General features: G+C 36.4%; 3 protein-coding genes across 6 annotated transcripts; 1 reads left to right on the top strand and 2 right to left on the bottom strand.

The window, feature by feature from the left end:
* Nucleotides 1-5,453: 5,453 nt before the first annotated feature.
* LOC104733026 (uncharacterized) lies at nucleotides 5,454-6,496 on the bottom strand. Its single transcript, XM_010452639.2, has one exon. The coding sequence runs from the start codon at nucleotides 6,367-6,369 to the stop codon at nucleotides 5,650-5,652; it is 720 nt and encodes a 239-aa protein (XP_010450941.2). The 5' UTR covers nucleotides 6,370-6,496; the 3' UTR covers nucleotides 5,454-5,649.
* A 261-nt stretch (nucleotides 6,497-6,757) lies between these two features.
* Nucleotides 6,758-9,039, bottom strand: LOC104733027 (chloroplastic group IIB intron splicing facilitator CRS2-A, chloroplastic). Of its 3 annotated transcripts, none has more exons than XM_010452641.3 (9): nucleotides 8,782-9,039; nucleotides 8,470-8,687; nucleotides 8,291-8,375; nucleotides 8,115-8,182; nucleotides 7,927-7,977; nucleotides 7,770-7,843; nucleotides 7,317-7,375; nucleotides 7,158-7,234; nucleotides 6,758-7,052 (listed from the first exon to the last, which is right to left on the bottom strand). In XM_010452641.3, exons 1-9 carry the CDS (start codon nucleotides 8,783-8,785, stop codon nucleotides 6,936-6,938), a joined length of 753 nt encoding a protein of 250 aa, XP_010450943.2. In that variant the 5' UTR covers nucleotides 8,786-9,039; the 3' UTR covers nucleotides 6,758-6,935. The 3 variants fall into 3 exon arrangements, with proteins under 3 accessions (XP_010450943.2, XP_010450944.2, XP_087334677.1); XM_010452642.3 differs by having other exon boundaries at nucleotides 8,470-8,681; nucleotides 8,782-9,027; XM_087478551.1 differs by having other exon boundaries at nucleotides 8,115-8,187; nucleotides 8,782-8,993.
* An 8,293-nt stretch (nucleotides 9,040-17,332) lies between these two features.
* LOC104733028 (PR5-like receptor kinase) lies at nucleotides 17,333-21,248 on the top strand. 2 transcript variants are annotated; one of them, XM_010452643.3, is made up of 7 exons: nucleotides 17,333-17,620; nucleotides 17,743-17,809; nucleotides 18,072-18,164; nucleotides 18,261-18,975; nucleotides 19,564-19,619; nucleotides 19,712-19,744; nucleotides 19,839-21,248. In XM_010452643.3, exons 3-7 carry the CDS (start codon nucleotides 18,110-18,112, stop codon nucleotides 21,041-21,043), a joined length of 2,064 nt encoding a protein of 687 aa, XP_010450945.2. In that variant the 5' UTR covers nucleotides 17,333-17,620; nucleotides 17,743-17,809; nucleotides 18,072-18,109; the 3' UTR covers nucleotides 21,044-21,248. The 2 variants fall into 2 exon arrangements, with proteins under 2 accessions (XP_010450945.2, XP_010450946.2); XM_010452644.3 differs by having other exon boundaries at nucleotides 17,335-17,620; nucleotides 18,050-18,164.
* Nucleotides 21,249-21,894: the final 646 nt, after the last annotated feature.

Here is a 21,894-nt window from a genome sequence, read left to right as displayed (position 1 = left end):
TCGCATCCTCCATTTACAACCGGGAACCCAACATTGCACAACATACAAATTAGGCCTTGACTCCTTCACGATGAAATCAAACTTTTGTAACACTGTTAAGATCTTCAATGTACGCTCCAATGCTTTTTTCGAATATAATTTTTGCCCTACCGCTAAATCAAAATAACCCGTCCCTGTGTCTTCACATGTGTTTGGTTCCCCACAATTCTTCTTCCTCACTTCACCCTTCCTATCTTCACTACTACTTCCCCGAATTGCCTCTTCTTCCATGGCCTCCTCATCATCTTCTCCCTCTCCAACTCCCTCTCCTACCAACTTATATGCTAACCCACATTCTTCATCACCTGAACTTGCCCCATCACTGTCATCGCAACAATCAAATCTGTATTGCTCGTCTTCCTCATCACCATTTTCACACCCAATTAACTCTCCTTCCTCCCTCCTATAATCTGTAGCTTTTCTTTTACCAGCCGCCTTCAATGCGTAGTACTCCTCTGTTTCTATATTCAATTGCTTATGCTCTTTTAAGTCTGCAACATCGACTTCCTCTCTCTCACAACCACTCACTCGTTTCTTTCCAGCCGCCTTCATCATGTAATACTCCACTGATTTTTTCTCCATTACCTCCTTTACTTCCATAAGATCTTCTTTTTGCCCTTTTCCTTCGATCTGAACACACATCCGTCGCACAGCTTCTGCTTTGCACTGTCGTATAAATCCTTCCAACTGTCGCCCATTACAAACAAACACCGGTGGAGTGTCTTCTGGCAACGAATATGGCGCCTTCTTCCTTGAAAGTTTGTATGATAGTTGCAATTCAACACTCTTTCTTTCCAAACCAAAATCCTCATACACCATTCCAAGAAAATCATCGTACGCCATTTCTCGTTTCGCACATAGAACCCTACTTCCTCTTTTCGCATCAACAAAAAAAAACCACCGTTTCTTCCACAATTTCCACTCCCCACAAACTAGAGCGATCTCTACCATATTATCTACACTCTGTTCTCCCTTTCAATCACTATAACCCTTTTCCAATCCACTACATACGGTCCAAACATATCGGGTTGAAACTTGTTTCAATCCTCGAGACCACTAACTCTCCAAGAACTGATTCGTCTTTTCACTCCGGATTCGCCCTAACCTAATAGCCATGAAAGTCTATCATTTTTTGTAAAATCTACCAGTCTTTCAATCCTTTAACATATCAAAACTAATTCTGCCACAACTACAATAACTCTACCACTTCTTAACTCACCTTAAATCTATCATTAGCTAAGAAATCTACCATAACATTCAAAAAATCTATCGCATAAGTCTATCATTAACCGGTAAACCTATTAAACCTTTCGTAAGTCTACTATAACTAAGGTTACTCTACCACACTAATGGAAAATCTATCGTTTAAATCTACTACACATTTCAAGTGTACCGTTATGGTACGTTATATCTCCTATTTAATTCTACCGCATCCACAAGTCTACCGTAATTACATAAAACTCTATCGCGTTACTCTATCGGGATTAGAAACTCTATCATGTAACTCTACCTACTAATTAGTCTACCATCAACTAGATAAAGTCTACGATGGAAACTTACCATTTCTACTTATGTCTATCACATAACTCTACTGTTCTTTTCTAAGTCTACCGTTACTAGCTCCATACACTTTTGCAGAAGCGGGAAATTTTCCCTCCAAAATTTACTTACGTGGCATTTACATAAAATGGCATCCTTAGTTATTTCTTTTTTGTACCAACGTCCGTCCAAGGGCAATTTGGCCATTAAAAACCATACCCAATTTTTCACCAAACGAGTAATAACCCAACTTATATGTACTATTAGAGTCAACTTCCCTAAAAATTAATAACTGGAAAATCAAAAAAGTTTAAGTGGTAAACTCGAATTTACATAGCCACAAACAAGGGCGGTCGTGGCCAGTTGACAATTACGCATTATAAAATTTTGGTGATAAGTTAAACTCAAAGACTTTTGTTAATTAGTACATATTACATTATATTGATTTTTTTGGACAAAATTACATTATATTGATAAGTCCACAATTTGCTATATGTGTGTAGTGGTATTAATTTGAAATCTGGTTAACAAAGAATATATGTTTAAAGTGTTTGTTTTAGTTAACAAAGAATACATGTATACAAAAGATATCTTTAAACTCTAAATAAAGCACACACAAATAATCTTAACCGTGTAATTATTTATATGAGTTTGGAGATGGCATGATGATGAACTAATGTCACATGATCAGTGGAAACATGAATCACAAGTGAAAATTTTCACTTTTCCAAAACTAGCTCGGTCATTATACTTTGCATAGAAAAAAATAAATCACGCTTATTAATCTTTTTTAAAATAACTCAAAACAGAGCAAAAAAAATTATCTAAACTACCTAGGATATAGTATGAGCGGTCACAAATCAATTAACGTACGTGAAATAAGAAAGTAATTTTCGTGTTTCATCAAGTTTCATTTAAGTAATTTATTTACATGTTATCATATTCATAGCACGAAGCAATAAAATATAAGAATTCATGTGCCGTGCGTATTTATTTATTCATGCATATATTTGGCTTCATATTGGGTTGGTGTTTTGTGTTTAGGTAGTTTCTTCTCATGTTGCAGCGTTGCTTCCTATGGTGTGTCATTCTAGATTGCATAGGACAGTGAACTAAATCTGGGAATCTGGGATGCTTCATTGCGGTTGTCTCATGGCGGTGTTGGTGGATCGGCTTCGTTGTTGTTGCGGTTTTTGGGTATTTATTTTTCTGTAGTTGGGACGTGGGAGTTTTTGCTCGTGGTTAAGGAACCGGCGGTACGAGTTTCCTTGAAAGAGGTTCTCTTCTTTGTTTTTTTATGGCGCTCTGTTCAAAAAGGTTAAGTAAGCCATCTCTCTGTTTGGTTCCCCTTCGCCTCAGTTTGTGGTTGTTTGATGCTCAGTTTTTAATCTCATCCCAACAAGGATAGCTCATTGTGCGTTTCACCTCTGTTCAGATTATCACGGCTCTCCTATATATCTCCTCTGTTTTGGCTTCGACTTCGGTGTCGTAGTTTGTTTCCTTACCTTCCTCTGTTTTTGGTTCTCTATGTCTTGGCTTGTCTTAGGAAGTTCGATCTTCCCAATCCAAGTAGTTTTTCTAGTTTAGGTGATACCAGAGAACTAGCTTGTGTATATTGCCATTACGTATTGGTTTTGAGGCGTGGTTGCAGGTTGCGTATATTGCCATCCACTCCGTCTACTTCCTCTGTATCCCGTCTTTGCCCACTTAGCATAGTTTTGCCTTTGTTGATGGTATATATATGTTCCTTTAATTGTTGTTTGTGTTTCTTTTTCTATTTCTATGTACTTGTTTCAAATTTGAGTACACATATTTACTTTCGTTGGTGACTGATTAGTGATCACGTGATGAGAATGAGAATGTGTCCTTGTTTTTATTCCCCTAAGCCAGAACCCATATAATTACATGGAATTATGGAAACAAACGTATAATTAGGACATATCTATAGGGCAATCAACTCAAGCAAAGGATTAGGGTATCAAAAAAATTAGGGCATTTTTTTATAAAATTATTATAGAGTTTTTATATATATCTAAAGATTTTTACAAAAATGTGGACTTTAATATAAGTGCAAATCATAGTTTTTGAGGTTAATTGTTAGTTTTAGTTTTGATTTTGGGCATTCTAAAAAATGCCCCTTTTTCCATACTCCTTTTTAAAAATACCTCTTCATGTTGACCATTTTTAAAACTACCCCTCTTTATATACAAAATGACCAAATTACCCTTTTTTAGTGACAGCAAGAATGTACAGTCATCAAAATCGAAAATATTTTCCCGCAAAAAAATTTCCCGCCAAAATTTTTTTTTCCCGCCAAAATCGAAAATTTTTCCTGAAAAAATTATTTTTTCCCATCAAAAAAAAAATTTCCCCGCCAAAATCGAAAATTTTTTCCCGCCAAAAACATTGAAATTTATACCTTTTAAAAACATTATAAACGCTTTTAAAAAACTTTTAAAAGTGTTTACAAGGTTTTTAAGCACATTGTAAACGCTTTTAAAAACCTTGTAAATGCTTTTAAAAAACTTGTAAATGCTTTTAAAAGGTTTTTAAACACCTTGTAAACGCTTTTAAAAACTTTTTAAAAGCATTTACAAGGTGTTTAAAAACCTTTTAAAACCCTTTTAAAAATCTTATAAAAACTTTTACAAGATTTTTAAAAACATTGTAAAAGCGTTTACAAGGTGTTTAAAAACCTTTTAAAATTTTTTTAAAAAACCATTTGAAAACCTTTTAAAAAACCTTTTAAAAATCTTGTAAAAGCGTTTACAAGTTGTTTAAAAAACCTTTTAAAAACCTTGTAAAAAATTTTGGCGGGAAAATTTTTTTGCCGAAATTTTTTATCAAAATTTTTTTGGCGGGAAAATTTTTTCGAAAATTTTTTGGCGGGAAAATATGTCGGAAATTTTTTGGCGGGAAAATTTTGTTTTTCTTTTTATTGATTAAAATAATTTTCATCTAAGGGTAAAACGGTCATTAAAAATTAAAAGAGAGCAAAAATATAAATGGCCAGAAAAGAGGGTATTTTTGAAAAGGGGTATATCAAAATGGGCATTTTTAACAAATTCTCTTTGATTTTTTCCAGTTTAAGGTTAATAGTTTGCTTTCTTAAACTATTAGATAAATCTTTTCATCAAAACTAATATTTTGATTTTGGTTTGTGTTAATAAATTTTCAAAACACTAAACATAAAGTCTTATATACCATTAGTTATAATTTTTTGGTAATATATAAAAGGGCATGTTTTTTAGTTCAGTATAAGGCACTAATAAATGTCGGACCGGCACTGTCTACTGTTATTTCATCATATAATCACACATAAGTATGAATCATGAATGTCAAACTCATTTCGTCTCTTTGCTGGATTACCACCAAACACTTGGAATATTTTCAAAATTTTATGTTTGATTTGTCTTCGATGAAACCACGAGTAAAGCACGATTCGTGCTATATCCCACTATACGATGTCCTTGAACTTCAATTGTGTAATTTATGTATTTATAGAAAGTTTAAAGACGTGTATGTGTATAAATGCTTCGTATAGATTGAGTCGGTGACTGACGATCTAGAAATACTAAATAAGAGGCAATTACAGACGAATTAGTAGATAAGAGTTTCCTAATTAATCGAAAAAGCTGTGGTTTATTCAAAAAGACATGTAGAAGAAAATGGTGAATACATCGAATAACTTTTGTGGAAGAATTAAAATCAACACGCAAACCCCTAAGTTAATGTATTTTACCTACGTGACACAATACCTTAGATATATACACGAATTAGGGTACCACTTAATTACTCTTAATTATACACTTTATAAAATTATAATACATAATGTGTTTTGTAAACGTTGTACATGAACGAATGTGACAAAGTAATTTGAAAGAATCACACAAAGTTTAAATTTGTATATCAAGAATGTATGTTTATTTTTTTCTTACAAACAAATCAAATCACCAACACACCAATAACATAAAAAAAAACAAAAAAAAAAAAACAAATCAACAATCAAATCCAAAAACAAAGAATAAATCGTGGGGAAAAAGAATAAAAATCAAAGCTTTGGAAACGAAATCAGTAAATTTGTCTGTAACCAAGAATAGTCCGGCGACCACCACCACCGCCACCGACTCTTCTCCCTCCTCCACCGCTTCCATTAATAGCAGAAGCAGCTGCCATGGACATTTTCTTAAGATCCTCAACATTCGCGTAACTCTTACGAGCCATTCCCATCATCATTATCCCTTTACTCTTCTTCTCCCCTGCACTCGCCGACTTGCTCCCTCTCGAAACCGATCCCGACAAAACGCCGCCGTTTCTACTCTTCGAAGTCGGCGGAGTAGTAGTAGTAGTAGTGTTGTAATTCACCGGACGACGATTCTCTTTACGCAACACGGCGGAGAAATCAGGAACCGATTGAGCCAACGAAGACGGCACAGCTTTTCTCATCGGCGATAACCCAAACCGACTCTGTTTCTTCTTCTCCTCCGGCGAAAACTTAACTTTTTCTGGTGAAATTACCGAATTACCCTCGAATCTGACTTGTTTTTTGATCTTCGGCTCTTCTACTACGTCTTCCTCGTCAAGATATTTCTGGAAATCACGTTTCATACGAATCTTTGATTCGCGTAGTTTGGAGTATTCGTCGTATCTAGGACCTCTTTCGAAACCGGAGAAACCGTCTAACAAGAGTTTAAGCTGATGAGTGTCGGAGTTTTGAGAGAGTATAAGAGACATCGGATCTACAGAGAAGAACAGTTGTTCCATGCTCGGTTTAGAGAGTATATCCGCCATTGATTCAGTTACGATCTTCGAATTCGAATCACTTCTTCAGTAAAAGAGAGAGCTTTTTTATTTTTGTTAACTCGATTCTTCTTGTTTGCAAGAGACTTTATTTAAGGGATTGGTAAAAAAAGGTTTCTCTTTTATGGTTTCCGCAACGGTCTGATAGTAAAAAGGAAAAACTAGACTTTTCCTGTGTTGACGATTTTACCCTTTTCCTTTTTTTTTCTTACGTTCAACGGTCTTATTTAGATTGTGTGGGACCCAGTGAATCATTGATCAAACGGTCATTAATGTCCTTAATCCATCACTTTATCTATACAATTTGTGTAATTTGGTTTAGTCCGGTAATAAATATCTGATCTTTTGTTTGTTTCTTTAATAGACTTAAAACCAATAGAAAACTCATAACGATATATATCGATAAATTTTGATCGTTAACGCTTACAAATTACAATATAAGCTAGACAAAACAAAGACTAAGGGTAATAAGTAATAACAATGTTTGGACTATGGTGTTACTACTGTTACTGGTTACTGTGACAGGTATCATCACGACCAAGTAGATGTGAAGGAAATCAAACTGTGTGAAACTTGTATTTCTGTCCCAAATTGAATCGAGATATTGAGTCACTGAATCCTTCTTCAACAAGTGTCTTCACACCTTCAACACCTTGTTCCAGTCCATCATCGATCTAAACATGATTCAGTTCAACATATCCCATTTAAAATTCGATGAACAAATAGACATACAAGTTTCAGATTTGCAGAGTTCTATTGACTGATGAGCTTAGGTTTACCTGTTCACGCTCCAAAGGGCTGAACTTCTGGAGAAGAAACGCTTTCATGTCCATGTTACCTGGTGGATTTCCTATTCCTGCAATTCAAAATTACAATTTTTACTATGATTGCAAAAGGGTAGTTAGAGACAGGACTTCAAGGTGAAACGGGACACATACCGATTGATAAGCGGGGATAGCCTCGACAACCGTTTAAATGTTCTGTCACATTCTTCAATCTGGTACATACCAAAAGAAGTTATACACATGCAATGGTTACATTGTTTTAATTCTGACTAGAAATCATAAATGATGAAGATGCATTACTTTCTTCACAATGATGCGCTTCCTAGAAATAAAAATGCTTTACACTATTTGAACTCGATTCTATTTTTCACTATCCATAGGTCTTAGATCATGAACTTTTGTGTCCTTTCAAAATAGCTTCTCCCTTCCTCAAAAGCGAGTATTAAGTCTAGAAATTGAACTCGGAAAGAAAGATTGCAGGAGATTCGAATATTTGACTTCACATATGATTCCTTCTAAGTTTATAAGCAAAGACATAGTTTTTGTTCATTTCCTAAACCAAAATAACACACAGTGACCACTTCCCTCTTCAGAGACATTACTTACCCGTTGTGTTGGCTATGACCTCCTTTTGGTTGAAGCTTCAAGACACCATTAGGCAAACCCATGTCATCATATATCTACACCATAGAGGCAGATAATATCTTTTGGTCAATTCCACTTCATCATCATCACACAGCAAGCAATCAAACTCAGTACTTACCATCAGGATGTGGCGTAAGGGTATTTGATAATACGCCGCTAACGGTCCAACCTTCAGAACACATTACCACACCATTTCAAGTTTAGAGAATGAAGATACAGCAAAAGCATTTAGGCTATCAAATCTAGTGTAGAGAAAACAGTATATGTTATATCACTCAAGGGATAGCAATGTAAGAAAAAACTAACCGATTCACCACTAAAATTCATGTATGCTTGAGGTTTAACCAACAAAATCGGAACTTCTCCAACAGAACCTGTTCTGGTCACATAGGGAATCCCAAATTAACGAACAAACAAGTGAAAAAAACACCTGAAACCAAGTGAATCAAAAACAGGAAATTGCTGTGAACTAGAGAACCTACCTATCCCAACTAAAGCCTTGGACTGTATAGTGTTCATGGAAATGTCTGTAGCCTGAGCTATATGATCAATCATCTCAAAACCAATCTACACATAAACAAAACAAATCAAGAATTAAATAAAGAAGAGAACTTTGAAGTCATAAACATCAAAATTGAATGTAAAAGAGTGAAACTTTTACATTGTGCCTTGTTCCGTAATACTTCAATCCAGGGTTACCAAGTCCAACGATAAGCCATGGTGTGTATTCAAACTTAAGATTGTTATCAGAAACAGGCAACGAAGCACGCATAGAGCATAATGATCTCTTCGAATTCGATTTAGCTTGACCCAATTTATAAGCTTTTGGGTAGAGAAGAGATGTAACTGGAGAAGACAACGCACAAAACATCGCTGTAACTGAAAAAGATGTAAAAATTGCTTAGTCAAGAATTGATTCTGGAATGACCTAAAACCCTAAATTCTATCTTCTAAAGGGAAAAGTAACACTGACCCATCAATGGCGACGAGGTTCTGATGAACTCTTAAGTGTAAAGAGTTAAACTTGCGGAGATTTTTGAGGATTTCGAAGAACGATTAGGAGAATTGTTTAAACGAAACCTTCAAAGAGGATAAGCACAAGCGACAATGAGTTTATCAGTCTCACTAATTTTGCTGTTGTTTTTTATTCGGGAAAGCTGGAGAGGGGAAGGAACAAAAGGCGTTGGATGAACTTAACCTGCACCAATATTTTTGTTTCTAGATTTTTTTTAATTAGGATTATAGTATACAATTATAATAAATATTGAGATTTCAATATAAGTATTTTATGTGAATAGTCGACGAATTGGAAGTAATTGTTTATGATTTTGCTTTTTAATGTTTTTCATTAGTAACACATAAAAAACAAAAATTAATCTCGACAAAGAGAACCAAACACCATATTTAACGACGAAAATTAAAAGATTTATAAAAAAAATCTTTTATAGTTTTGAAATATGAAATAACATGGGATTTAAAACTAAGACTAAAAATGTTGGTATAGTAATTCATTCGTGTTTCTACTTAAACCGCAAAAATATTTACCCCATTAGAAATATTTGTTTTAGTTTTTCTTTTGTACTTTATCTTCATAATTTTTATAATACTTAGGGAAAAAATGCTAGAAAAAAAATCCGAATTATTTTTATTTGTGAAATGGACAGAGAAGGAAAACCAGATGGAGTGAATATCCTCATATACTGTATTAAGGCGATTACATAGCTTATATAAGTTGATACAAAATCCTAAGACATAAATACAATGATATGATATCTCCTATGATTTAATATATATATGATATGATTTCTCTAAACATGTGGGAAATGATTATAGACAATATCCCATTATCCCCCCAAGCTGGAGCATGGAGATTGCAAATGTCCATCTTGCAACGGAAAGTCTCAAATGATGGAGCCCCTAGTAGTTTGGTAAAGATGTCTGCGAGTTGATGATGAGTATCAACATGAACAAGATTAATAATACCGAACTGAAACTTCTCCCGAACAAAGTGACAATCATTTTCGATGTGCTTCATTCGCTCATGGAACACCGGGTTCGTGGCGACATAGATAACGGATTGACTATCACAAAAAACACGCATAGGTTGAGGATGTGCAATGCCAAGGTCTGCTAGAACACGTTTGACCCAGAGTAACTCCTTAGTGAGATGAACCATGGCTCGGTACTCTGCTTCTGCGGAGGAAAGACTAACCGTGTCCTGCTTTTTCGTTTTCCATGAAACAGGAGAGGCACCAAGTTGGACAAAGTAACCTGTGACTGATCGACGAGTGAGACGACAACTGGAATAATCTGAATCACACCATCCTGTGACCTGGAAATTCGTTTTTGCTTGTAACAAAATTCCCTGACCGACAGTGCCTTTTAGATAGTGAACCACACGAAAAGCTGCTTGCCAATGATCCTCTCTAGGGTGCTGCATAAATTGTGAAAGAATATGCACAGAGAAAGTCAAATCGGGTCTGATTGCAGCAAGATAGATGAACCGGCCAATGAGCCGCCGATACTGTGTAGGGTCTGTAAGCAAAGGCGACTTGGAGAGCGCCAACTTATGATTTTGTTCAAGTGGAAAAGCATCTGGTTTGGAACCAAGTAAACCTGCCTCGGCAACAATTTCAAGAGCATATTTGCGCTGACTCAGATAAAAACCGCTTCTTCCCCTAGATACTTCAATGCCCAAAAAATATTTGAGAGGACCTAAATCTTTCATCTTGAAACAGGTTGCCAAATAATCTTTGAAAATTTGCATAGCTCATGATGAATTACTTGAGACAATCATGTCATCAACATAAATGAGAATATTAATCTGGATGCCGCCTTTGTCAAATGCAAACAGCGAGTAGTCAGACAGCGACTGAACAAGACCATATTCACGAAGAGAAGACATGAGTTTTGCACACCAACACCTAGGAGCTTGCTTGAGACCATACATGGATTTCCTTAATCGACAAACTTTCTTATCGTCAGCAACATGAAAACCGGGTGGAGGTTTCATATATACCTCTTCTTCAAGATCACGATGGAGGAAGGTATTGTGCACATCCATTTGATGGACAATCCAGTTTTGACCGGCAGCAACCTCGAGGATTAAGCGAACCGTTTCCATCTTGGCAACTGGTGCAAAAGTATCTCCATAATCAATACCTTCAATCTGCTTATTTCCAAGAGCAACTAACTTGGCCTTATATCGCTCGATGGTGCCATCAGCGTGATGCTTGATTTTGTAGACCCACTTCGAACCTATTGCTCGTTTTCCTGTGGGTAAATCCTCAATGGTCCATGTTTCGTTCTCCTCCAAAGCTTTAACCTCTGTACCCATTGCATCCTTCCAGACTCGTTTTTGAACAGCTTGTTTAAAGCTGCGAGGTTCAACAGCCTCTGTAACCGCAACCAAATATGCCCAATGTGTTGCCGAAAAATGATTGTTCCCAAGATAATTATGAATTGGATACAAACATTTACCTTTAACGGGTTGTAAAAACCGAGTTTGAGCAGAATTGGTGACATAATCATTCAAGGCCACTGGTTGGGAGCGTGTGCGTTCACTGTGTGATGAAGAGGGATAGGAGCCAGAGGAGGGACGATCACTGCGACTGGTTCCGGCGAGAGTGAATCAGTATCAGAAGCCGACGAAGATGATTCATCAGCGTCGGGGGAAGTATCAGATCGGGTCGGAGAGGAGTCGTCAAGTGGTGGAGAAGATAAATTCAATGGAGGGCTTGCAATAGCAGGTGGATCGGTATCACGTGATGGGCTGCGATTTATAAGCCCAATATCATCCATAGGTAATGGACCTGGTGAAATAGAAGCCCACAGAGCATCTCCTTCCTCCAATAGAGCAGACGACGATTGTGTCGACACCTCTGTGAACAGACAAAACATCCTTGTAGAATTTGACATCATGAGAAACCAAAAACTCGTGTGTCTCAAGATCATACAACCGCTAGGCCTTTTCCCATACGGGTAGTCAACGAACACGCACTTGCGACTTCTTGCAGCAAATTTGTCACCTTTGTTCGTGTGAGCATAGCAAAGACTACCCAGAATTCACAAATGACCATAATTGGAAGCCTTATTGTGAATTCGTTCATACGGTGTTAAACAGTTCAAGACTGAACTAGGAGTTCGATTTATCAAGTAAACAGCCGTTAAAACGCACTCGCCCCAAAACTCAATGGGCAGAGAAGCTTGAAAACGAAGAGCTTGGGCAATGTTGAGGATGTGACGATGTTTCCGTTCGACACGGCCATTCTGTTGCGGTGTTGCGACACAAGAGGTTTCATGGATGATTCCCTGAGACCGGAAATACGCAGATATGGCCATGAACTCTGTGCCATTGTCGCTACGAACCCGTTGTACGCGTTTGTTGAACTGTCGTTCAGCCATGGAGATAAGATGTTTAAAGTTTGTTGCAGTCTCGGTTTTGTCAACTTGCAAATACAACCAAACACTTCTAGAGTAATCGTCAACTATGGTAAGAAAGTAACGAGCTCCAGAATGAGACGGTGTTTTATAAGGTCCCCAAAGATCGATATGAAGCAATTCAAAAATTGAACTTGTTTTATTACTGCTTAGAGGAAAAACAGATCGTGTATGCTTAACAAGGAGACAGACATCACACGCCTTATTGGAAAGTTCAGAAACAACAGAAACATCAAGGTTTGAAAGAAAACCAACTATCTTAGCAGAAGGATGACCCATCCTCTTATGCCAAAAATCATAAGACTTCTCCTCCTTAGGTAACACCGATGCAGCCAACTCCATTCTGCATAAACGAAAGGTTCCAGCATCACGCTTCCCCGCACCAATCATCATCCTCGAAGCGCGGTCCTGGATAACAAGGAACTTTTCAGCCAGTTGAACCACACAACTATTTTCATCCATCAGTTGTCATAGTGAAATCAGATCAAAGTGAAACCCACCAACATAAAAAACAGATTTCAACACTAAGTTGTCACCTATAACCACTGTGCCTTCTTTAACAGATATACGTTCACGCGTCAGCTATATAACCAAAACAGGTTGTCCCATATCCCTCACATTAGTAAGAATTCCTAAATTCCCAGTAAGATGATGAGAGGCCCCCGTGTCGAGTATCCAAGATGGAGAAAAGAACTTACCTGATATTGTTTCATTACTAGAGCTAGCACCACCGTTGAGAAGAGTCATGAGTGTTTGCCATTGAGTGTTATTGAGTCTAGCCACCGCATCCTTGTCTTTATCAGTGATCACATGATTCGCAGTTTCAATGAGTGGAGTTGCAGTGACATGCACAACATTAGCATAGGAGAGACCGCTACGACCACGTCCTTGAGCACCCGAAGGATACACGCCACAACCTCGACCAGAAGACGTACGAGACCGAGGACGACCACCCCACCACTCAGGATAACCAATCACTCCATAGCAATTCTTGGAAGGATGACCAGGACGATTGCAATGCTTACAAAACAAAGTTTTGTCTTTGTTATCCCGACGAAAGACCGGTTTGGTCTGAGCAACAAAAGCGGTAATCTCTTGTTGGTCATCACGGTGGAGAGTTCCATTCCGCACGAGGTCTTCCTCTTGGCGGACAATGTTATTCACCTCCTCCATCGGTTGTAGTGGAACTCGAGAGATCCAACTCGATCGGACGGTGCGAAACGAGGTATCATCAAGACCAAAAAGAAATTAGTGCACCTTGTCATCTTCACTGTATTTCTCTTGAACCTCCCCAAGGTAACACTCACACTTACCGCACTTACAAACACGGAGAAGACGGTAGGTAGCCATACTATCCCAAATGCGACTCAGTTTACCAAAATATGCTTCAATGGCGAGACCTCTCTGTTTGCAACAGGCTAACTCCGCTTTAATTTGTTGAAGCTTAGGACCATTCATGACAGAAAACCGTTTCTTGAGATGATCCCATAGATCTTTCGCAACATCCCGGTGAGAGATATTCAAACGTAAACCGGATCAATGGACATCTTGATCCATGACACAAGGAGCGCCTGAATTGTCCACCAGTCTTCGAGATCTGGTGATCCCTCAGTCGGTCGAGCAATGGTGCCATCAAGGAAACCAAACTTCTTGCGAGACAACAATGTCGTCTTCATGCCACAAGCCCATTCATCGTAGTTCGTACCTTGTAGCAGTGGATGGGATCATCGCTCCAGGATTGTCAGCGGCTGTCAGATCGTATGGAGAGATCGTGCGGCGAACCTCTGTAACAGCCGGGGTCGGGTTCGGTCGGGTCGGGGTCACTTGTTCGGCAGCCATCGGAGAACAATCGAGGAAAACAAAATATATGTTTATAAATGTGTCTCAGGCTCTGATACCATGAAATGGACAGAGGAGGAAGACTAGATGGAGTGAATATCCTGATATATTGCATTAAGGCGATTAGAGCATCACCAGTGGTAGAACGCTGATACGTTACTCAACAAAAGAAAAATTAATATTTTAATATATTACTAATAATAAACTGACAGCTGTAGAAAAAGAAAGAGTAATGTTTCTAGCCAGAGTAATTGAAACAACGTTTTCTCTTTTTTTCTCTGTTCTATATATTTTTATTTATTTTTAATAAGAGAAATTGGGGAAAGTAACGATGAGTAATGATGGTCTTACATAGCTTATATAAGCTGATACAGAATCCTAAGACATAAATACAATGATATGATATCTCCTATGATTTAATATATACGATATGATTTCTCTAAACATGTGGGATATGATTATAAACAATATCCCATTAATTTGGACGTTTAATACCCAATTGTTTTGGAATGGAATAAAAATACACCAAATAATAAAAACATGTCATTTAAAACCCAAAATAATAAGCATTGTTATTTTCATACCTACGATTTTTCAACATAATCAAAATTCCAATTTTATCCCAGTTATCTAATTAATTAATAATTTTTAATATAAAACTTTCGATTTTTTATTAACTATATCAAACCGGGAGTTAACCCGGTTATCTACTTTTATCTCTCTAGTTCTATCTCTCTTCTTCTTCGTCCCGGTTAATTAAAAAAGAAAGCAAATATCGTGTATATTTATATGTTAGTGTTTAGGTGGATATCCGACATCCATTTCAGATAGTTCTTATCTTATATACAATGGCGGACCCACGTGTAGAGGAAGGAGTCAGATGACCCCGGATAAATATTAAAAACAAAATTTGTAAGGTAGTTTCAAAATGGAGATTTCGGCACAATTGGTTAAAGTACTCCAATTAACCCCTCAATTCCCTTCTCAACAAGTGTTCAAGTCCTACATACTACATTTTTGTTCTCTGTCTTTTTACACTGCTTGATTTTTATTTTAAAAATAAATAAGTAAAACCCTTATAATTTATAGAATTTTTTTTCAATAATATTAATATTTTGGACATAATAAATTTTTATTTAATATTTTGACCCCCTTAAAAAAAATTTCTAGATCCGCCCTTTCTTATATACATTGTTTCAAGTCAGTAAAACATATGAACACATGTGTTTTTATATGATTTAAGCGCATAAAAGAAACAAGGGATTGAAGATAATAGAAAAAGAATAAGTATTGAAATAAATGAAAATGACACTCACACCCACTTTCTCCTAAAGTATTGACACTTACACCCACTTTCTACTATCCCTATACTTTTTTATGTCAAATTACAACTTACACCCTCTAACTAAACTAACCTTCTCTTTCTACTTTTTTTTTCCTTCTCATCTCTCTCTCTAACTTTTCTCTTTCTTTTCTAATATTTTTTTTCTTTAACATTGATTTTTCATTTTCATTACTAAATTTTAAGTTTAGTAACTTTAGTTGGTGATAAACATACTAAATTTTAAGTTTAGTAACTTTAGTTGTTGACAAACAAAAAAAGTTAACCTTATACCCTAAATCTTAAATCCTAAACCCTAAACCATACACCTTGAACCCTAAATCCTAAACCATGAATTAAAAATATAGACACATCATCCACATACCTAAACCTAAACTTTTAACCTTAACCCCTAAATCCTACACCTTGAACCTTAGACAATACAACTTGAACTCAAAACATAGACATTGAATCTATATACCATCTAAAGTCTAAACCTTAAACTATGGTGATGTTTGAACATGCAACAAACTTGTCAATAAATTTCATTTGGATTGCTTGTCCACGTGGTCAGAGTTTGGTGGATAGGCTTAGAGATTAATAATGACCATGTTTGTTGTGTAGTATGCTTCTAGTGACACTTCTAAGTTCTAATATCTCTAATTCTAGCTTAAAAATAGTACAAAAACATTTGGCTAAAAGACATCTAAGTGGCTAAACTATAGTGATGTTTGAACATGCAACAAACTTGTCAATAAATTTCATCTGGATTGCTCGTCCACGTGGTCAGAATTTGGTGGATAGGCTTTGAGATTAATAATGACCATGTTTATTGTGTAGTATGCTTCTAGTGACACTTCTAAGTTATAATATACTTACTTCTAGCTGAAAAATAGTACAAAAACATTTAGCTAAAAGAAATCTATGTGGCTAATTTATCTTGGACAAAGTTCTGCTCATGTAAAGAATGAGCAAGATATTATAAGATAAGTATCCATAACTACTAATCCACATGATTGATATTCAATGTTCTAAATAAATCAATGTTGTTAATTTTTATTTTGTTTATTAACCACTTATGAGTGTATATGCTTCTGGACCAACACAAAATATGAAGCAAGGAGCTCATGGTGTCTATGGATTTAATTGTGTGGATGTTGTATGATGATTCTTTGGTCTGTCTACATTGGTATCCACAAAAAAATATCCACATGATCACATCCATACCCACCATTCAACTGCTATTCTTCAGCTTAATGTCTAGATATGCTTTGTAAATCCATGGAGACCTATCCATAGTTTTTCTATCCACTAAACTTTGTTTATTTTTTTTTAAAGTGAATAGTTTTGGTTTTAGGTTCAAGGGTTTATGTTCTAGGATTTAAAATTTAGAATTAAAGGGTTTTGTACTTATTTGGTCTATGTTGTGTTATGGATAATATGCTATGGATAAAGATCTGACCAAATTTATGTATGTATATTTTGTATGAATAAACACAAGTAACTATCTATTAACAATACTGCAATTGATTATCCACTTATAATTGAACAAATGTTCAACGACTGATGGATACTGTATAATCTAAAAATTCATAAAAAAATATAGCAATATGTATCTTAAAATGTAGAAAATATATAATCATAATATATTTTATATAAATAAATAGAAAATTTGTTTTATGATAATAAATAAATATATTTTACTTTGTTAAAGTGTTAACAACAAAAAAAGAAGAGAAAAAGAGAGAAAAGAAGGAGAGAAAGAGGAGAGGGGCAAAATCGTCTAAAATGTGTGGACAAATAAGCAAAAAACTTGGGAAAGTATACCATGAGTGGAAAGTGGGTTTTTGTGATACAACTCACACTCAAAGTGGGTTTTCGTGACATTTTCCCTTGAAATAAACAAAGGCGAAAACGCGCTAGTGTAGAGACATAAACGAAGACGAATAAACAAACAAAAAATTTCGATATGATCCATACCAAAAAAAAAAAAAGAACGAATGAAAAGGGAAAGTGTTTTTTTACATAGGTGTCGTCAACTCTGAGTAGTATGTATTAGAGAATCGATCTGAGATCAATTAAGCAATAATTGAGTCATTAAGCTGTAATCGTTGAAGTCTCACTGTTATTGGCGGATTCAAATCGACAGAATCAGTGCGTTGACTTGGGGATCTCTGGTTCATTCAGTAAACTGCTACGGCCGTTTCTTAGCGTGAGTACTCTAATCCTTATTAATTCTCTTCAATATTTTTCTAGAGTCAATAGATTTTCTTGCTGTTCGTTCCCATAACGCATGCAGCTTCTAATTTCAGTGTTTTTTTTTTTCAATCGCAGGCCACACAGATTTGAGTCAAGTTCTATACTGGAGTCACATTTGGTCAAAACAGAGACGCTTTAAAAGGTGAACCAAATATGAACTGAATTATTGAGACAATGATGTAATGTCCTCATGTCAACAAATTATGTTTTACTGGATGTGTTTTAGCTAGCTTGTTATTATCCAATACATGAGTTTCATGTTGCATTGGATTATATATCTTTTTCCGTTGACTTGCAATGAAAATTAATTACTCGTAGAAATTTAAATGGAAAACAACTTTATTAACATAGCATTGACATATTAACAAATTAAAATCTACAGTCTGATACTCTGATCACTGCAGAGGACAAAGGGTAGTCATATAACTTCTTCTTCGAGCCAATGGTTGGAAGGTTCCCATTAATGTTCCTCCTTGTTTCACATTTATTCGTGTCAGGTACAGCCGTTACTATTATTCCAGATTACAATTTTGGTGTTTAATCACTATTTGATGATTTTTTTTCTTCATTGTTAATTTTCTTATCAATCGTAGGAGTAATGTCGAGAAACTTTACTATAGAGAACACATGCGATTACACTGTCTGGCCAGGAATCCTAACCATGGCTACTATGGTTTCTCCCACCACCGGCTTCACCCTCAAGAAAGGGGAGTCGCGTGTCATCAATGTGCCATCGTCATGGACAGGTCGTTTGTGGGGTAGATCCCACTGCTCCACCAGCTCAACAGGGAATTTCTCTTGTGCCACGGGAGACTGCGGCTCCGGAAAAATCGAGTGCTCGGGAGCCGGAGCATCGCCTCCGACGACTCTAATCGATTTTACCCTCGACGGTCCAAACGGTGAAGACTACTATGACGTAACTGTCGCGGACGGTTACAACCTTCCCTTGGTTGTGGTCCCACAGCTTTCAGGGAGACGGAGTGGCCGGACATGCAGCAACGTTGGTTGCGTGGTCAACCTAAACAAGACGTGTCCGTCAGAGCTTAGGGTGATGGGAAGCTCCAACAAGGAACATCCCATCGCTTGCATGAACGCTTGTGACAAATTCAAGTTGCCGGAGTTCTGCTGTTACGGTGAGCACGGCACACCTGAAACATGCCAACCGACGCTTTATTCGAAGAATTTCAAGAACGAGTGTCCACTCGCTTATAGCTATGCTTATGACGATAGAAACAGCACCGTCAGATGCTCAAACTCAGCTAACTACATCATCACCTTTTGCCCGCTGATTACTTCGAACACCACCAAGTAAGTTTCCGTAATCACCTTCCCTCTAGTCATTTTCTATCTTCTCAAAGACGATAGAAGGGTCGTTAGACATCACACAGCTTTAGTTTTGACCATTTATTCTCGTGATATATATATATATATATATATATATATGTATATATATATATAATTACAAATTTACAAATGCGAATTACGTTTGGTGTTTAATTGTTGTGTTAACCCAATCTAACTTATCTTGCTAATGAGTTGATGCCATACTCCGATCACAACCATGTTAGTATCATAGTATGTGATCCAATGCTATAGAAATATTATTCTAAAATTTGGTTGCATAGTTGTCTAATTGTCCATCTATCCTTAAGTTGTCAAAAAATAGTTACATTTTTCAAGGTTGGTAAATTTCGTTATTAGTCAGTTAACAAAACCTTTTTGGTAGTTTAGGAAACTAATCAGTCCTTAGACTGCCGCTTAAATATTCGAGGTGCTAAGCAAAATCTTATGTTTGATTAACGCCTATCAGTTTTTAAAACATTTTAGAGACTTCAAATGTATTTCTTATAAACTGATATAGTGATATGTATGTAATAAATGTCACTTGTTGGATAGCAACACCATAAGCTCAGCGTCTCAATCCTCCAAGGAAACAAATGGAGGAACAAAACGTAAGTTTATTATATTTACCTTTTCATACCAATATATCTCATGTTTCTTTTTTCTTAAGAAGACTTCTTGTTTGATTATTTTTCCATTGCAGAAAAATCATCATGGAAGTTAAAACTCATACTTGGTACAATATCTCGCTCAATCCATCTGATTGTACGTACCCTTGTATATATACAAAAACACCTGGATTTTTATTCTTCTTTATTATCTTATTCCAGGAGTCTCAGCAGCAGCTTTAACCATAATGATCACAATTTTCGTCGTAGTAATAGTCAGAAAAAACAATGAGAGAAAGAGTGATTGGAATGACCAGAATGTTGAAGCAGTTGTAATGTTGAAACGATATAGTTATACAAGAGTCAAGAAGATGACAAACTCATTTGCGCATGTTCTCGGGAAAGGAGGATTTGGAACTGTCTACAAAGGAAAGTTACCCGATAGCGGTCGAGATATTGCAGTGAAGATCTTGAAGGAAACAGAAGGGAATGGAGAAGAGTTCATAAACGAAGTAGCTAGCATGAGTAGAACATCTCATGTCAATATTGTTTCTCTGCTTGGATTCTGCTACGAAAGGAACAAGAGAGCTATTATCTACGAGTTCATGCCGAGTGGATCCCTCGACAAGTTTGTTTCTGAGAATATGTCAACCAAGAAAGATTGGGAAAAATTATATGACATTGCGATAGGTGTCTCTCGTGGGCTAGAGTATTTGCACAATCGTTGTGTCACAAGGATTGTGCATTTCGACATAAAGCCGCAGAACATACTCATGGACGAAAATCTTTGCCCTAAAATTTCAGATTTTGGTCTTGCTAAACTCTGCAAAAACAAGGAGAGCATCATATCGATGTTACACATGAGAGGGACCTTTGGATACATTTCCCCTGAAATGTTTTCCAAGAACTTTGGAGCAGTTTCGCACAAGTCAGATGTTTATAGTTTTGGTATGGTCGTTCTCGAGATGATTGGAGCAAAGAATATAGAAAGGGTTGAATATTCTGGATCCAACAATAGTTCAATGTACTTTCCAGATTGGGTCTATAAAGATTTTGAGAGGGGAGAAACCGCAAGGATTTTTGGAGATGGTATGACCGATGAAGAAGAGAAAATTGCAAAGAAATTGGTATTGGTTGCTCTATGGTGTATTCAGATGAATCCATCTGATCGTCCACCGATGATAAAAGTCATTGAAATGTTAGAGGGGAATCTAGAGGCTATGGAAGTTCCAGCTAATCCTTTCTTGCTTGCACAAGCAACAACGGTTCCAGATGCTCTTGAAGATAGTAGTGAGACTTCAGCCTTCTTTAATCCAAGTCATTCTGAAAGAGATACTCGCTTAACTAGTGAAGATGCTATACACTTTTCCAAGGAAGTGTTGCAACAAACTGTTGAAGAGAGTCAACATGGGTCAAGGTCCTCCTAAGCTAAAGTCAACCGGAGTGTGGATATCTATAAAACTTGACAAGATCTTAAGTTATTCTTCTCGATTAGGTTTCTAAAATTTCTGACTAAATTAGTCTTAATTCTATGCTTACTAGATGATGTTTATTGATGCAGGCACTCAACATTGTTCGTTAATGAAGACTAATTTCCGTTGTTTTTTTAAATGGAAAATCAATTTTATTATATCACAAAAATGTTATAGTATACATATACATGAACCACTCAATACATGAAAAAAAAAGTTTAACACTATCGTTGCTTAATAAAGTGTTGTTACAATTGTTGCTTTAGTAGAGAACAACGCTAGTTTAAACTTCCCTAAAACAAAGCTAAGGTGTCAATGAACTTATTTTGTTTCTTGAAAAAATATTACAACCAGACAGGCATTCTATTGATTGTATGAATGTTTGCGCCAATTTAATGTTTAAAGTAACAAATTTCTTCAACCCCACAAAAATGTAACTGTTTAGCAAAAGGGAAAAAATCTAACCGTTTTTTTTTGTAAGGGATAGGGAGAAAAAGATCTCCGTGTTATTTATTTAAAGAAACTGAACAATTACAAACGAATGTATCTTGGGATCGAAATCCCTCGAGCATCCTCCTCAACTAACAAGGCCATATCATCCGGAGCTAACTCCAACATTTGAAAACCTAAAGGCAATGTAAAAGCATAGATGGCTAGCGCGTCGGCAAGACGGTTCGCCTCTCTATACACATGTGTAACACGGACTATCCAGTCCCTAGATAAAAAACCATGGCACAGGCGTACCAGGAAAGACAGGGGATGAGTGTCACTGATCCCTATCCTTAAGAACTCCACCACCAATTTCG

This window comes from Camelina sativa, chromosome 12 (assembly GCF_030686135.1).
Source record: "Camelina sativa cultivar CO46 ecotype springtype chromosome 12, ASM3068613v1".
NCBI classification, from domain to species: domain Eukaryota; kingdom Viridiplantae; phylum Streptophyta; class Magnoliopsida; order Brassicales; family Brassicaceae; genus Camelina; species Camelina sativa.
The sequence above is the reverse complement of the archived record's forward strand: the minus strand, read 5'-3'. Positions and strand labels throughout refer to the sequence as shown.

Bases quoted from the DNA above. Each gene is read 5' to 3' on its own strand.
- LOC104733026 (XM_010452639.2), bottom strand. From the start codon at position 6,369: ATGGCGGATATACTCTCTAAACCGAGCATGGAACAACTGTTCTTCTCT.
- LOC104733028 (XM_010452643.3), top strand. From the start codon at position 18,110: ATGGTTGGAAGGTTCCCATTAATGTTCCTCCTTGTTTCACATTTATTC. The intron at 18,165-18,260 runs GTACAGCCGTTA...TATCAATCGTAG, and splicing joins TTCACATTTATTCGTGTCAG to GAGTAATGTCGAGAAACTTT. The intron at 18,976-19,563 runs GTAAGTTTCCGT...CTTGTTGGATAG, and splicing joins ATTACTTCGAACACCACCAA to CAACACCATAAGCTCAGCGT.
- LOC104733027 (XM_010452641.3), bottom strand. The intron at 8,183-8,290 runs GTAGGTTCTCTA...TGACCAGAACAG, and splicing joins CAAGGCTTTAGTTGGGATAG to GTTCTGTTGGAGAAGTTCCG. The intron at 7,376-7,769 runs GTAAGTAATGTC...GGTATGTACCAG, and splicing joins GGTCATAGCCAACACAACGG to ATTGAAGAATGTGACAGAAC.